The sequence below is a fragment of the Malania oleifera genome, chromosome 11, assembly GCF_029873635.1.
Source record: "Malania oleifera isolate guangnan ecotype guangnan chromosome 11, ASM2987363v1, whole genome shotgun sequence".
Classification (NCBI taxonomy): Eukaryota; Viridiplantae; Streptophyta; class Magnoliopsida; order Santalales; family Ximeniaceae; genus Malania; species Malania oleifera.
Window position 1 is genome coordinate 39241799 of NC_080427.1, and position 17712 is coordinate 39259510.

Genomic DNA, 17712 nt, shown 5'->3' on the forward strand with positions numbered 1-17712 from the left:
CATCCTCTCCTAAGCTTGGGACTGGCTACTACCTCGTCAAACCGGCCCCCTCAACCCAGTGTACTGGGGAGCTGCATACTCTCCGAGCACGGCTGACGGTACCCACATACTGTCTGAGATATGTGGTTGCACTTTATCTGTATCTAGCAACGGTACCGTGCTCTGTAATCTGTATTTGTCTGTGTACCTTTCCTCAGGAAATTGATACTATATACATATATACATATATACTATTTTACTGTTTTCATCATGTTTAGAAAATTACCGTAACTCCTTCTTTCTGTATAAAACTGTGATACACATACTAATCTGAATAAATATGCATATATGTATATATATCTGTTCATGAAACTACTCATATAAAAACTGTATAGGCATGTAAATTTCTCTATATATGTGTATCCTTATCTGTATAATCTCTCACTGAGATTGAGGCGTTACGTATCGCCGTCCCTCAATTCAGTATAGTATGATATATTATAATAACTGTATAAATTTCTTCATCTCATAAAAATCTACTCAGGCCACACAAACGTTTAAACTCATATTCTAAAACAAATACTGTTTCAAACTCATATTCTAAAACAAATACTGTTTCAAACTCATATTCTAAAAATTCTGTATAGTAAAATGGTGTAGTTATGCATCTATAAAATCTCTAATATCATTACAAAAACTCCTATATAGCATATTTCCCTTACCTCAACTTTGAAAAGTCCCTATAAAAATCTGGCTCTATACCTGTAGGATTCCTAACTCAACATCCTGAAAACACAATGTCCCAAAACAAAATATCAGTATTTCCTAGTCTACATCATTTCCTATAATTGGCAGAAAGTCAAAAACTCAATAAAAGACCTTACCCTGAATTTGGGATGAAATCCAACTTCGTTTTCTCGACGATCCGCTCTAACAAACTTGTAGAGAATTCCACCAGGAGGGTCATGGTGGCTTCAGATCGTCGATCCGGCGACTGGTGGGGCTGAAAACGAAGAGAGAATGGAGAGAGAGTCGTAGGAAAGAGAGAGAGAGAGCTCGGTGAAAAATGATAAAAATCCCGAATTTCTACTATTTATAGGGTCAGGTTCGTCGACGAGACACGTCACCTCGTCGACGAGCCCTTCACAAAATTCATCGATAAGACCCTATTTTCATCGACGAAATTCAAAGTAGCCCGAATTGTCTCTCGATATTTTCTTGTCGACAAAGCCCTGTGTTCGTCGACGAAATTCTTGAAGCCTTCGTCGACGAAACCCTGTGTTCGTCGACGAAGTCTACAGCCTCCTGTTTCTGCATCTATTTTCTCTCCCTCTTATTATTAAAATGTTATTATTCTTCGGGTCACTACAGTAGAGTTGTAGACGTCCACCTGGCAGTCCGGACCAGGGTGTAGTGGGCCCATCGTACTTACAGAAATTTTTGACTCGGCAGTGGTTGGCCAACCATTGTTGGGTCCCTCCTTCGGGCTGTACAACCCGTCATGGGGGGTAATACATGATATCAGCTAGCTATTTATCTTAGGTATGTTTTTAGTATTATCAGATATAACAAACATTTTATGTATGATATGATTTACAAGAAAATACGAAAGTATATGGTGATTCAGTGTGTTATGATGAATGTTTACAAATATATAAAATGTACTGTATATGTATGATTGCATTAAATGTTCATATTGCCACACAGCTGTATTTAGTTTATTTTCCCTTACTGAGAAGTGTCTCACCCCTGAACTTAATTAATTTTTCAGGAGACCCTGAGAGACCGGCAAGTCATGGCTGCCGTTGAGTTTGTTGAGTTACCCTGTTAGTAGGGTAAGATTTTGTACTAGGATCAGGATTATTTTGTTGTGAGATCCTAGGTTTATTTTGATATTTTTGAGAGATTGTATATAAACACAGGTATTTGGGAATGTAGTTAACTCTGGTGTTTGGATTTTATGGTTACGAAAATGTGATTTAAACTTACTGCTGCTTGGGTTTCCACTGTGTTTGACAGGTGTCCCCGATACCACGGGTTCGGATTGACCATTTTATTTATTATGTTTCATTTTATATTAAGATAAGCAATCGTTACATTACCTCCTCCACCAACCACACCTAACCCTAGCCCTTTATCTCTCCCCCCTTCTCCCTTGGTCTCCTCCCTGACACCCCCCACCCTCACCCCCTTCCCCACCACCCCCTCCACCCACCTCTTCACGGCCTAAACGAGATGTCACACATCCCTCTTACTTGGCTGATTGTATTTTCTCTAATGTACCAAAGTCCTCCACGGCTTCCCAAGTTTCAAGATGTTCCTCAGGTACGGTTCATTGTCTCTCCTCTTTTTTATCTTATCATCGTTTCTCTAATCAACATTTGGCTTTTCTTTCTATCATGTCCCAACATCTCGAACCCACCTCATATTCTCAGGTTGTGCTGCACCCACATTGGCATGATGTCATGGCTTCTGAAATCCAAGCCTTAGAAACCAATAATACATGGGTTCTTCAACACCTTCCACCTGGAAAAAAACCAATTGGCTGTAAATGGGTGTTCAAAACAAAACTTTGGGCCGATGGATCCATAGAGCGACACAAAGCTCGCTTGGTGGCCAAGGGCTACACTCAGGTAGAAGGTTTGGATTATCATGACACTTTTACTCTTGTTTATAAACTTGTTATTGTTAGGTGTGTTCTTGCAGTGGCTGTAACTCGGAATTGGCATTTCCTTCAATTGGACGTCAACAACGCTTTTCTCCATGGTGACCTCGATGAGGAGGCTTATATGCTCCCTCTACCGGGTTATTGCAAACAGGAGGGGACTCATGTTTGTCGTCTTCAGAAATCCCTTTATGGTCTTAAGCAAGCCTTTCGCAATTGGTTCTCTAAATTATCTTATGTTTTACTTGCTGCAGGTTTCACCCAATCTCAGGCCAATCATTCTCTTTTCACCTGTTCTCGGGGTTAGTCTTTTTGTTGACCTTATAGGTCATGCCCGGTTTTGATAATGACAAATACTCCTGTATTTAATAAATATCTAGTTCATGTGCAGGTCCATTTTAGCAGATCTTTAATGGCACGTGAAAGCTCAAAGCTTGAAGACAAATTTATGCTCTTGATTGTAATATTTTTGTAATGAAATTTGTCTGTAATAGTAATTAGGGTATTCGGTTTGTAATAAACACACACATCACATGCATGGTTTATTGTGTAAGCTTAAACCAGATACAAACCAAAAATGACCATAGAAAGACCTTAGGGTATTTCGGTCAACCGACACCGGACTTTTTCGATGTCTTCAAATTAGACCCTAAGTGACCCTAGGACACACACATTTACACATGTGTTTGTTAGGCACTTGAATAGGGCTTGTATGTTTCGAAACAAGACCGAAATGCACACATGGTGCACTTTCGGTCAACTAGCCAAGTTAGTTCAAAAAGCCCTGGTCGACCGAAACCTCCCTGGGTCAAAAGTTTGACCATCTAGTCGACCGAACCAGGTTGTTCAAAGAGACCTGTTCGACCGAAACACTCTTTGGTCAACATTTGACCATCTAGTCGACCGAGCACTTTTATTCTCCAACTACCTAGTCGATCAGAGGGTCCTCGGGAGAATTCCCAACGGTCTGGTCGACCGAACCAGCCAGTTCAAAATGGCCTGATCAACCGAACCTCAAAAAATTAAGAAATCGGCCTCTCCTGGTCGACCGAGCCTTTAGTTCAAGACTCCCCTGGTCGACCGAAGCATAGGAGACTTGGTCGACCGAACTTGTTCTGGTCGACCGAACCTCTCAGGTTGCTCTAATTTTTTACCGTAGTTAATATTTTTTAAACAGGGTTAAATTGGTTAAAATGTCATTGAACTTTTTTAACAATCCCTAATAGGTTCCCAACGATCAAAATTTTCTGTATGTCTATATATACTCCTTCATTTGGGAGAATTAAGTATTGATTAGCAAAAACCAAAAATCAAATTTCTCTCTCAAGCTAAATACTTCCTATTGCTATCTACAAATCCACTCAAACTTGCCTACTTCATCTCAATATCATTTTTAAGTGTATTTGAGTGTTATTGGTTTGAGGTTTTGCTCTCTTATTCTTTGATTGTTTGAATCGATTTTCTCGAGAGCATTACCTAAGTATTCTTAGGGGGCTTCTCTCATAAGCCTATCCTAAGAAGACTTTGCTGAACTTCTAAGTGTTGCATTCTCATTGCAATATCTTAGGAAGTTTGTATTTGTTTTTGGCTTGCAAAAATATTTTCAAACGTACTCAAATATCTTGTGGTATTCATATCGATATATTTGTGAAAAGATATTTGTGTGTGTTATATTAATCTTTGTGGCAATATCCATTCAAGCCTACATTATTTGCTGAAATACAAAGATTACATATATCTTGCAAACCAAACATATACACTATTCACGTGATTGACATATTATGCTATTTGTGATATTTGAATATTGCATGATATCTTTGTTTGAGCTTCTTGATTGAGAACATCTAGATATACAAAGATTGCTTGTTGATACTCTCACGTACATATAACACTGATAGAAAATATATTTGAGAGTTGAACTACTTAGACCACACTGAGCTTACATTATTAAATCATCTGTGGTGTTTGTGATTGTGCGCATTTGTGGTACAAATCTACTTTACGTGAAAGCACCCTTATACTATACCTTTTATTTGTATATCTGAGAGATTCCAGGCGTGGCCTGAGGGGGCGGTAATCCTGCCCGGTAAGGATTGGTGTAAAGGTTGAGGTCAACTCTGTGCTAATTGACCTGGTTAAGGTTGAGGTCAGCCCTATGATAATTTGACCTGATTTGTATAGGTGCCGCTCCACCTGTTTATGTGAGCAAATTATGGTGATAATCCTTGTGCTGGTTAGTCAAGGCGGGGACGTAGGCAGTTGGCCGAACCTCGATAACATATCTGTGTGTCACCTTTCTCTTTACTGCTTTCTAGTGCTTGTATAATTGATTAAACTTCTTTATTTAATTTCTAATATTACCTGCACTAGATTGACCATAGGATTGTGAACATACTGCTGTTAGGAGGAATACATAGGGGATAGATTTTTAAAATACCAATTCACCCCCCCCTCTTGGGATCACGGTAAAGCTAACACTTTTACTCTCATACTTGTTTATGTTGATGACATTCTCATGGCAGGTAATGATCTCTACGATATTAGCACTTTCAAAGTCATGCTTGCTCAAAAATTCAAACTAAAGGATCTTGGAAAATTGAAATATTTCCTTGGCTTCAAAGTTGCTCGCTCTCCCACTGGCATATTTCTTAATAAACGCAAATATGCTCTTGATATCCTCACTGATAGCAGTCATCTTGGTGTTCGTCCTACCCACTTTCCCATAAAACAAAATCTCAAGCTCAATAATACTGATGGTGATCTTCTCTCCGATCCAAGCTTGTTTCGGCGACTCGTTGGACGTTTGACACCATCACTCGTCCCTATATTGTATTTCCAATCAACATTCTCAGTCAATTTATGCACCAGCCTAGACGGCCACATTATGATGCCGATGTACGTGTTCTTCGATACATTAAGACTTCTCTAGGACAGGGCTTATTTTTTCCTACTGCCAACACTCTTCAAGTTTCAGCATATTCTGATTCGGATTAGGCTAGTTGTCCCCTCACTCGCCGCTCCACCACTGGTTTTTTCATTCAGTTGGGCACTAGTTCGATTTCCTAGCGCACTAAGAAACAAACTATAGTGTCTCGCTCCTCCTCCGAAACTGAGTACCGGGCACTTGCTTCCACTACTTGTGAACTTACATGACTCAAAACTCTTTTAAATGATCTCGGAGTAAGGCATTCCCAGCCTATGCTCTTATACTGTGACAACTAAGCGGCTCTTCACATTGCCTAGAATCCAGTTTTTCACAAACGTACAAAACATATAAAAATCAATTGTCACATTGTTCGTGAAAAGTTACAGGCTGGTCTCTTCTTTACTAAGCATATTCCTACCCACAGTCAGCTTGCCGATATCTTCACCAAAGTTTTGGGTCGTGAACATTTCCAAGACTTATCACGCAAGTTGGGCATTACAGATCTTTATGCTCCAACTTGAGCGGGAGTATTAGAGAAATATATACTTTCCATCTTAGACAAATATACACTTTCCATTTTTTTCAATTATCTCATGTATATATATATATATACCCTTGTAATCCTTCTAATAAGTGTGAATCAATAGAGAAAAATAAATTTTTCTCCCAATTTAACAAGCATTGTGCATTTGTCGAATATGATGGCCATTTTTCCCTAGTCAGGTGATCTGTGTATTATTCATCTGATAAATAATATGGGCATTTCCCCGTGATGTGAGTATTGCTCAGATATCGAATAATATGATCATTTTTTCTCTATCAATTGATATGAACATTGCTCATCTACTGCGTAATATGGGTGTTTTCCCTCTGTTCAGGTAATAATATGAGTATTGCTTATATGTTGAATAATATATATATATTTTCCATCTATCAAGCGATATGAGCATTACTCATACGTTGACTAATATGGATATTTTCCATCTCTCAAGTAATATGAGCATTGCTCATTTATCAAAATATGTAAACTTTGCCCATCTATCAAGTGCTATAAGCATTACTCGTCTATTGAATAATATGAGTATTCTCTTTTTGTCAGGTAATATGATTATTACTCATCTATCAACTTATATGGACTTTGACCATTTTTCAATCAATATGAACATTACTCATTTATCGAATAATATGAGTATTTTCTATTTGTTATCTATCTTCGGTCATTCCACTATATGATCCTATTTTTGCCCGTTGAATTAGTTTTTTAGTTTCTACATACTATTTTTCAAAAGATATCCTCTTTAATTCAAGCATCACTAAAAAAAAGGAATTTTCATCGCATTATAATTAAGTTATCCAGGACCCTTTATATTCTTTTCCAAATCATACCATATTAACGTATGATTAAAAGGTTGTTCAATTTATCACATCACATTAAAATAAAAGCTCTTGGGAATCCCATAAATAAATTAAAGGAAGACTTAAAATTTATTAAATGATTCAAAGTACTTGTGAATAGATACCATCATCAATCAAAATTTCAGTCCACGAGGAACATGCTTGGAATTGGTGCTTATTAAATATACTTAAGTTCCTAAATTATTTGACATTTTCAAGTGAACTCGAATTCTCCCAATTTGAGGCTAATCAAATCTGCCCAAAACTGCCCTTCATTCTAACTTTGTTCTTCCCCCTAGTCAACGATTGTCACAAGGGAAGCGAAGTTCCCATAGACGACATTCTCGTAGATGACATCAAATTATTGACATCAAAAATCAAGTTTAATCTTCGCGTTCGCAGTATGTGTTGATCATCTACAATCAACAAGAAAAGGAAGCTTTGGAGACCCTTGATGGTCTTCAGGAGTCTCTCTAATGCTTAAGTTAGGGCCAAGAAATTGAAAATATTACCAATAATACAGAGAAGGATTATGAGATTATGAAATCTTGAGATCAAGAGATAGAGAATTTGTCTCCTTTCCTTCTTTCTAGAACCATTTTTACATTAGTAGAAATTACTTTCTTCAAATTAATACATACCCCCTTAATTCTTAAAGGAGTTATAAGAGTTATATGTTTTTATTCATTCTTTATTTAGGGATTTTTGGTTCTTTAGCTACCTTTCATTTAATTCCATAAATTATACTTTAAGCAGGTATTTTGTGCACCATTTATAAAAATACCACAAATAGATTCTACCATATTTTTTAATTTTTAAAATATTTTTCAACTTCAAAACCAGACTCCAAAAGGCTATTTTTTATATAAAAATAATATTTACAATTTTAGATTTTAATACAAATATATAAATTTATAAAAAAAAATTTCGTTTATGATTTTCATTTCTCTTTGATGGTGATGAAGGAGAGCTCGGGCGTAGCGGTAAGGTTGTCGTCGTATCACAAGTTCGAGGCATGGAAATAGTATCTTGTAAAAATGTAAGGTAAGACTACATATTATAGACCCATCATGATCTGCCCCTTCCCTGAGTTTCGTGCACCAGGCTGCCTCCTTATTTTTGAAAGTGATACCAAACGATCCTTAGGGAAGTGTTTTCAAGAAAACTTTTAATCAAATGGTGTCTATAATAGTTAGAGAGCTCATCCTCAAAACCTATGTATCAATGAGAGAGAGGTAAGATGACTTTATGCTGGCTTGAGACTGTCGACTGGACGTACACCAACACTCCCCGTTGAACCCATGGGGGGAAATGAGGCGAGGATGAGTCCAAGCTATGGAAGAGTCAAACAGTCCAAGGTCCAGCTCTGATATCAAATTAAAGAGTTCATCCTGAAAATCTACGCATCAAGGAGAGGGAGATAAGAAGATCTCATACTGACTTGAGACTACCCACACAATAATAATGCAATATCACAATAAATCAAGAAGGGCAAAAGTGAAGAAGTCATTCTCATGATAATTGCTTGCAACCAAACAAGCCTTTTGGAGCGTAACATTGCCGGAGCAAATATCGCAGCGAGAGAGGTCAAGTTGCCGGGGAGTGGGCCGTTGATGTGAGGCCCATTTGATTTGAACAGTCGTCCTTGCCAAGTATAGGGCCTGGGGCCCATTTACAGAAATGGCACTAAAAATATATTTTAAAAAAATTACCGAGTTTCCTAAAAGAGGCCAACACAGCGGTGCACGTGAACGGCACGTGGATGAGGGCCCACTGGAGAGTGACAGTCTTCACTCTTCACGAAGACTGGCGCGTCTTCTAATAACTAAAAATCAGAGACAGAAGTTAAAAAAAACTATAACTAGTAATTTGGTTAATATTCATAAAATTAATAAAAATTAAAAATATATTTATTTTTATCTTTAAAATCAAATGATATTATAAAAATATGATTAAAATAAAAAAATTACAAATAATGCACATTAAAAAATTACTATAATAAAAATAAAATTTATTATAATTATTTTATTTAATTGTTCTATTTTCAAATTTTACTTTACAATAAAGTTTTTCTTTGACATGAAAATTGAAAAATAGTAAAAATATTTTATAATTGGCTTTATTATTATTATTATTATTTGAAATATATATATTTCTCTTGATTATATTTAAATTTATATGATTATTTAATTTTTAAAATTTAAATTAAAAAAATATAAAATGAATAATTCAATCTAAAAAATTATTTTTCGATATTAAAAGTTCTATGAACAAGTTACCAAAACAACTGAAAACCATAAAATCTAACTTTCAATTTTTTTACAAACAACTAAAAGTCGGCAACACAACCAAAAAACCGGTAACATAAACAAACGTATTTTTGTAATATATTTTCACTGTGAAGAAATAGAAACAGAAAATAAAAAACAAAAACAATACCAAACAGACCTTAAAATAGCCAAGTTGGTTCAAGAGATCTTTTAACTTTGTTATTAATAAATACTATTGTTTATTAGGCTATGTTTGGCTCGTAAAACATTTATTTTTAAAAATAAAATGGACTAAAAAAATAAAATTTAATTGATATTTATTTCATAAAAAAAACTTACACCATTATTTGTTTTGTGATGATAATACTTTTTTTATATATAAATTAACAAATTCTCATACTATTATCATTATATTACTAAAAATAAACATTTCTTAAACAAAAAAAAAAAAAATGTAATCTTACTTTTTTTAAAGTTGATAATTAAAATGTGGTGGGCATGAAAGAAAATATTTACTCCCGGAAGTAGAGCATCAAAATTAGCTCAAACGGGACTTAATTTTTTATTTTGCATTCGAGCCTCTCCCTCAATTTCACCAAACAAGATATTGAAAGAAATAAATATTTGAATAGTGAATTCTCAAATATTGAGTAAAGTTGTATTGAGAAACATGAAATTTAGACATTGAATTTGATTTGTATAAATTTGAATGAAATTCAATACAATTTCATATTAAATCTTTTACAATTCATATAAATTGAAACATAAAGTTCACACTCAGAAGTCAGACTCTCGAGCATAAGAAATATCTTTTTTTCGAGTTTAATCACAAAAACAGTAGACTGTTTTTCGTGATTATGAAGAAATAAGATGTATAAAAGTGGTTTACCTTTTTTTTTGGATGCCGAGTTGTCCTTGTAAATAATTGACTTCTTTTGATTGGTCATGCTGTTTGAAATATATTGAAATATTAAATATATAATAAATTTATTAGGTACATTATTTTAGCTACCTATACACAACAAATCAATTAATTGAATAAATATAAATTTATATTTTATTTACTATTTATAAATAGATCAATTTGAACCTTTTGCTTCCAAGAATCGTACGACTTTTATTACCGTGACCACCTAAAAGGAATCAAATAATAATGACTTGGAGGACTCGAGGTATACTCCGAGGGATCGCTTCGGTACCTAAGTTAGGAAATGAGAGATTCACATTGTAACAGTAAATGAAGAGTGAGTGATTCCCGAAGTAGCAACAAAACCTATTTATTAATTTATTTATATAAATAAACATTTTACTTTTTTAATTGGGGTGAAAAAAATAATAATAAAAATAGAGTAGTGTAAGATTTTTTAGGTGGGTAAAAATTGGATATCATTTTTGGTGTTTGGCAGGGAATTGGGCCAACCACACTCTTTTCTCATTCTCCACTCAAAATCATTTTATGATTCCTTATCCAGGGCTTTCCATTTCTTCAAATTACCCAAACGGGGGAAAATTTTAGGGAAGTGGAAGTACTTTCAAGGAGATGTCTTAACATGTAATGGAAATTACAATCTCCCAACTCATTCAAAATATTTAGATTAAAATTTCTTGTTTTAAAATTATTTAGATTAATTTTCTATAATTTCTTTGTACATTCAAATTAAAAATAATAATTTGTTCGAAACATGAAAAGTGAATTTCCTATTTTTTAAAATATTTTTTAGGTTTGTTTAGATTAAGGATTTTCCTTGAACAAAGTAAAGACCGGAAAGGAAATGAAAGAAAAATATGGAAGAAATTATTTTCCATTATATTGTATTTTTTTTTTTTTTTTGTCATTGCTCTTAAAATACCCTTATTATTCTATTAATATAAAATAAAATAAATTTTTCATGATGTTGAAATTAATAAATTACTATTCATAGTTCTATCACTGTCTTCATAACCCTCTCCTTATTTCTATAAAAAAAAAAAAAAAAAAAGTTAAATTAAGATTGTGTAAGTTGAAAAGTAATTTAGTTTTAAATGGTTAAATATAGATTTTGACAAACCCCTTCCAAAATAGCTTAGTTAAAAAGGGAAAAAAGCACTAAGATCCCGTTTAGTTGTGCAAAATATTCTTTTTTTTTTCAAAAAATTATACAAATTTTAACTTATATTTTCAGCCTTTCAAAATTATTATTTAAAAAAAAGGAAGAGCTTATTTAAATGTGTGAAAAAAAAATTATATTCCTATATTTCAAAATAATTACAAAAGAAACAACTTATTTTCTAATTTCTCAAAAATTATATGAGGTAGTATTTGGAAATTAAGATCATGAATTTTGTGGGTTAAATTTTAAATTTATGCAAATTTAAAAGAAACTTCATACATAATCTACACATATTAAAGCATAAGTTCCGAAAACTAAATTTAGAAAACTAAAAAATAAAGTGTTATTTTTTGTAATTATTTGAAAAATTAAAAAAAAAATAGAACTATTTTTACAAACAACTTATATGTAATATGTTTATCATTGTTCATTTATTTCTCATTGTTCATTTATTTCATTTAAATATTGTAAAAATAAAAAATTAATTACTTTTTTAAAAAATAAAAATAAAAAATGAAAATTATTTTCCACAACTAAACAACAAATCATAACCATCCATGAAGTTTGATATAAAAAAAAATAAAAACCATTTACGGTTTAACAGAAAAATATATAAACCTCATCTAACATTTTAAGAATCTTACAAGACAAACGCTAACATTTTATGTTTTAAACACTTACCACTCTCTTCCGAAGTTGTCTTTTTGCAAATTAGAGCTTCATTTTAAAAAAAAAAATCTCTCAAAAATCCATAGAATTTTTTAAATATTTTTTAAAAAAACATGTATCTTTTTTCCACACCTCAAAAACGCGCATACAATTTTTGAAATCTTAATTGAAGCCTTGTGTTTTCGCCGAACCTCGAGAGAGGTCAACCTCTTTCCGGACTGAAATATATTTTAAAAAATTATTAAATAGCAATATAATTAACAGTGGGGATATAAAAATATGTTGTATTTGGGTCGATCCTATCGAGGGAAAAATAAATAAATAAATAAATAGAACCTAAAAAGGGCAAAAAATCACAAGAAGAAAAGAGCCGCCCCACAAGATTAATTACGAGGGTGGAAAGCAGGTGCATCGGACGGTCAGAGATTGTCCGCCCGACGGGTCGTACCTGATCGCGACCCGTCCGGATGGAGACCCACTTGCACGCTGCAGCAACCCCAACAGAACTTGGTAATGATGGGCCCCACCCGCAAACCCAGAAGACAAACTCCGGTGAAGTCCACGACCCGAAAAGGACCCAACAAGGGCAGCGCGAAGCGGGTGTGGTCCAAAGGCCGAGCGAGTGGGTCAATCAAATCAAGTGGTTAAAAATGCCCCCCAGAGGGTCCGGGCCCATAAACCTCTCTCGTACGGACCCCATTCTCAATAATGGGGGCATCTTTTTTGACTGTACAGACAAAGGCAGGCTGCTGTCAAGCTGTCCATATTATGTCGGGTCAGGAGAGCTGTCGGGTACCCGAAAAAATTATGGGCCCCCTGTGAAATATCCTCGGGTCATTTTCATGGATGAGTTATGGTAGACCTATCTTGTAGGTTTTGTTTGGTGTGTGGCCAATTCATTGGGCCAGCCCACGCCCACCACATTTATTGTAGCTTCTTTCATGGGCCTGAGAAGGCCCATTCTGCTCCGACCCATTCTTGTACATGCTTAAATAGAAGAAGAGAAATTTCTTAGATTAAGCACCATCCCATGTTTGGGAGTTTTGAAATACAAATCTTGGATTCGTACCCTAATGATTTGAATATGAGATACAAATCTTGGATTCGTACCGTGTCCAAATCAACAAATTTGAATCCAAAGACTTAAAATCCGTGCCTCTCTATACGCAATACAATACAAAGATCGTGTTTGAAACCACAGGTTTTGAATTTAGATTTAGATGGATTTAAACAAATTTTAATACAAGTTTACATATGTTATTTAAATCCAATACAACTCCAAATCTACAAAGAGTAAATTACTTTGATTCACAAAATGTCTATTCTTGAATAATAGAGTACCTATAATAGAAAATTTCAATAGTTAAAACACTCTAAAGATGTGATATTATTATAAAACAAATAACAATATAAACTTTCTTTTAAAATACAGAATAGGAAATAGGCAAAATGACTATTTTTCAAATTTCACCATAGAACATTCCATGTTTGACAGATTCCTAAACAGATTCATCCTTACATAATTTTTGTCACATTTTCAGTGTATCATTTCATATTCTTGGGAATAAAAACCAAATGTTAACTAATTCAATAGGTAGGAAGGGTAGATATATTGCTGCAAGACAAATCCGCAACTAAAAGTCATCGCCTATCAAATAATGTACAAGAATGGGGAATGCCCCTACAGACACTTGGGAGTTGAGAAACTTGGGAGGCTTGAAAAGTTATTGAGAACCGAATGTAATCTAACATGGAGAAGAGAGGAGAATTTCTACATGCAACAGAGATGAATCTGCAACTAAAAAGCTATCACCTATTAAATCATGTACAAAAATAGGGAATGCTCCCACAACCAGTTGGAGTTGAGAAACATCAAGTATTGAAAAGTTGAGAGAAGTTACAGTTTACAAGCATGCCCAAATCTGAAACGGGAATGCTCAGAAATCACAATAACCAAGTGGAGTGATTACCCAGAACGTGAACAAATCAATTTGTTTCAGCTCAGCTTGCAAGTTCTACCCACTCCCAAACTTGCATTGGCAATCATACTGTTCAAACGGTTATCCCAAAATCGTGCAAAGCTTCATCCTCGAATACTAAAGAGTTGAAAACGGATAATACAAGCCTGCAAATTAGGGATTCTCATCAATACACACACAGAGAGGAGAGATCACCAGAATTGCCTCCAAATTAACCAGGAATAAAATTATGAGAAATGTTACACCACCAAACTTCATAGTCCATCCATTGCAATTTCTCAGCAAAAGCTATATATGTAGCAACTGCTTATTGATAGGCCAGCTATAAAGTGATCACAAGTTTTTTTTTTTTCAGAAAATCATAATTCAAAATTAACAAAGTTATGAAAAAACCAATAACCATCTCCATTTGCAATGGTTTTTAACGAGGACCCAGCATCATGGTTCTTAGAAAAGAGAAGGAAAGGGACACCATATCATGGATCTAACTAGAAAATTGGTTGTGATTAAAAGCACACAAAAGGAGATGAATCCAACAAGAAGTTTGTTTTAGTTTCATTATCCAGCTAACGGTCATAAAACTAAACTTTGAAACATGTAAATTAAATTTTGTACCATTATCATCATCACTAGTAATCCCAAAAATCTACGATAAGGGTTGAATTTTAAGCGGAGACTATTGTATTAGCAAATTGGTCAATTCAAGTTTATGCAAGGCTTCCAAAGCTATAATGGGAAGGTTTAAATAAATTTATCTTTACTTAAGTTTTCAAACATGTAAATAAGTTTTGTAATGTTACCCCAAAATAATCAAGAGTGCTTATATTTTTAACCAGATTCTAATTTATTCGAAAAGAAATGGGTTTGGGATTCCATAAGGCTTCCAAAGCTACAATGGGGTAAAGGTTTTGGAACAAGGGAAATTTATCATCTTCACGACTTGTACAAATGAAATGTCAGCGACTTTGTAGTTATTAGATAAACCACTCACTCATGGAAAAAGAATTGAAAAGAAAAATAAAATCTACATAATGTGTTTGTTCTTGCCTCTATATTTTATTTATTTTTCCAGCCTTCAATCAAGTTTTACACATGTTCACTGTCATTGCTGCTATCACAACCTAAAGCAAGACCTTCTATGAACTAAGAAAATACCCAAATAAAACCCCATTCAACCATCAAGCCCTAATCAGAGCAGTATTTGTCTCATAATCTCCAAAATGCTCTGTGATTCCCCCAAGATTTAGCCTTGGATGTATTTGTTAAAAATATTCTATTTGGAAACCAAAGAAACTACAATATGATTGCCTTCTTAAACAATTAAAGCTAGTTAATACACAGGATTTTGTTTACCTTCTGTGAACACTGTTGGGTTAATTTTTATATAAATAAACAAAAAATTAATTGTATCATTAATTGTTTAATATTTTATTTCAATTATAAATTATTTATTCTAAATTTATTTTAGATCAATTATAAGATTTTAAATATTTATTCAATATATTTCATTATTCCATTGTAACTCCTCTAAAACTCTGCATAAAGACTTAAGGAGGGCATGTGTATAGTGATGGACCTGGTGGTAGACATACCCCTCCCTCTTAAGTCATATATTTCTTTTATTTTCTACACCATGGGAATCGCGATTGGTCTGTTCACCACCCCATCCTCGCTATGAATGTGATTAGAGGATACAACAATGTTGAAACTTAAAAGCACCTGGATTTCATCTTGGTGCCAATGCAACTGTCTGAACCCACCATAGTTCTAAAAATCAGTGCATAATGGTCATTATGCCTGGAATATAACAGTATCAGTGGCTTTTGAGACCATTACAGGATGATAGCTCAGAGGTCCTCCAATTCACAATCATAATGGTTGTAACAGTCTGCTAGGGTACGGTAACGGCTAATTTGGAGAAAAAAAAAATGTACTATTGCTATGTTTTTTTTTTTGCTTTTCTTTAATATACAAACATTCTATATTTTATTTTTTAGATAACAAAATTCCATTACAGACTTAAAAGTACAAAAGATGGCATTCTATAATTTACATTTCTTTATATGTATGATATATTATTTTAAACTTCACTTAATCAACAAAGGCTGCATCCACTTTAGAGCAACAAGGATTCATCAATTATATTTTATATATCCAGTTCATTTCAATTTATCATGTATTTATGCTTCAGTTGTAATTTTTATTTTTTTATTTTTGACAAACAAAGAAATTTACTAGAGAGAGAAAGAGTACAACAATAAGGAAAAAGAAACGGGAAAGCAGGGAGGATGAGAGCCCTGAAAATGAAAACAAGGGATTGTATCATGTATTTCTTTATACTCAAAAATGCATTTGGCTAGCTGTTTTCGAATTGTTTCCAGAAATGAACACAAGGGAAATGCATTTGATTGAGGTCGACCCAAAGCAATTTGTTCATAAAAATAGTAATAATAATTATTAATATATCATTATTAAAAATTGGATTATACTCCATACCCCGTGTTTTCATGTATCCAGAATACTAGATCCAAAAACACAAGAAACACCTTAAAATCATTTCCTGAAAACATGCATTTTTTAAGGGTATTTTTGGATATGTTTCTAAAAATAGTTTTTTTGAAAACATTTAACCAAAGGCAAATTTTGTTTATAAACGGGCCCTAAGATATTCCAAAACAACAGAAATAAGAACAAACTAGAAAACCAAAAAACGAGGATCACAAGTCACCTCTACTTGAGCAAAGCAACCCAACCCCACCATAAATCTACTTGTGGTAAACGCCAAGGTATGACCTCTTTTGCTTTAATCACTAGCAGTGCAAATCCATACTCCTTCCAGGGTGCAATTTCAAGTCTAGAGAAAAGAAAGTGGATGGAAGTTATGATGGATGAGGCATAGTTTTCGCACAAAAGATAAAACTTAGGAGCTAGTCGAGCTTTGTAAGGGGAGGAAACAATGAGATGCATCTGGTGTTCGTGAAGAAAGATGATGCTTTAAAAAAGGAAGGTAAATGGTTCAATGCCAAACTAGTAAGAAAGGGGTGCTCTTACAAGGAAGGAATAGGCTATGATCAAGTGTTCTCTCCAATAAAACACAAATCCATTCTGGTGTTATTGGCCATGGCAACTCAATTTGATCTATGACCTAGATTCAGAACAATTGGATGCTTAAACAGCATTCTTTTATAGTGATTTAGAGGAGCACATATGGGGCAGTATATGAGGAACGCTGTTAAAAGAACATGTCTGCAAGTTAATGAAATCATCTTATGGCTTGAATCAATCACCAAGGTAGACATAAAAGCACTTCAATTCATATATGATGGATATGCCTATTGCGAGTATAATTGTTATGTTTACTTTAGAGTTCTACGGTTCATTTATCTTTTTGCTATTATATGTGAATGATAACTAGTTCTTGCAAAGAATATGAAAGGTAATCACTTAAAATCTGTTGAATAAGGAATTTAAGACGAAGGGTCTTTGCATTGCAAGGAAGGTTCTTGGGATGGACATTCAGAGTGACGAGAAGAAGAGCAAGTTTTGTGTTATCATACGCCAATGCTGTTGAAAGAGATGTTGAGAGTATCATGCACCAATTTTGTTGAATGCCAAATGTATGCCATGGTTTGTGCTCATCCAAATCTTGCATAGATTAGTATGGCAACACTCAAAAAAATTGCTCATAGCACTTATCGCTTAAAATAAGTACTTGTCACAGTAGTATGGGGAGTAAGTA

The 17712-nt window shown here is 34.0% G+C and overlaps 1 protein-coding gene across 1 annotated transcript in view; it reads right to left on the reverse strand.

Moving 5' to 3' along the window:
- Positions 1-13587: 13587 nt before the first annotated feature.
- The window catches only part of LOC131167662 (protein cornichon homolog 1), a 46674-nt gene continuing 42549 nt past the window's right edge, over positions 13588-17712 (reverse strand). Inside the window, exon 4 of the mRNA XM_058126477.1 lies at positions 13588-14119. Coding sequence (XP_057982460.1) covers positions 14047-14119 — 73 coding nt within the window. The 3' untranslated portion in view covers positions 13588-14046. The remainder of the gene's footprint in view (positions 14120-17712) is intronic.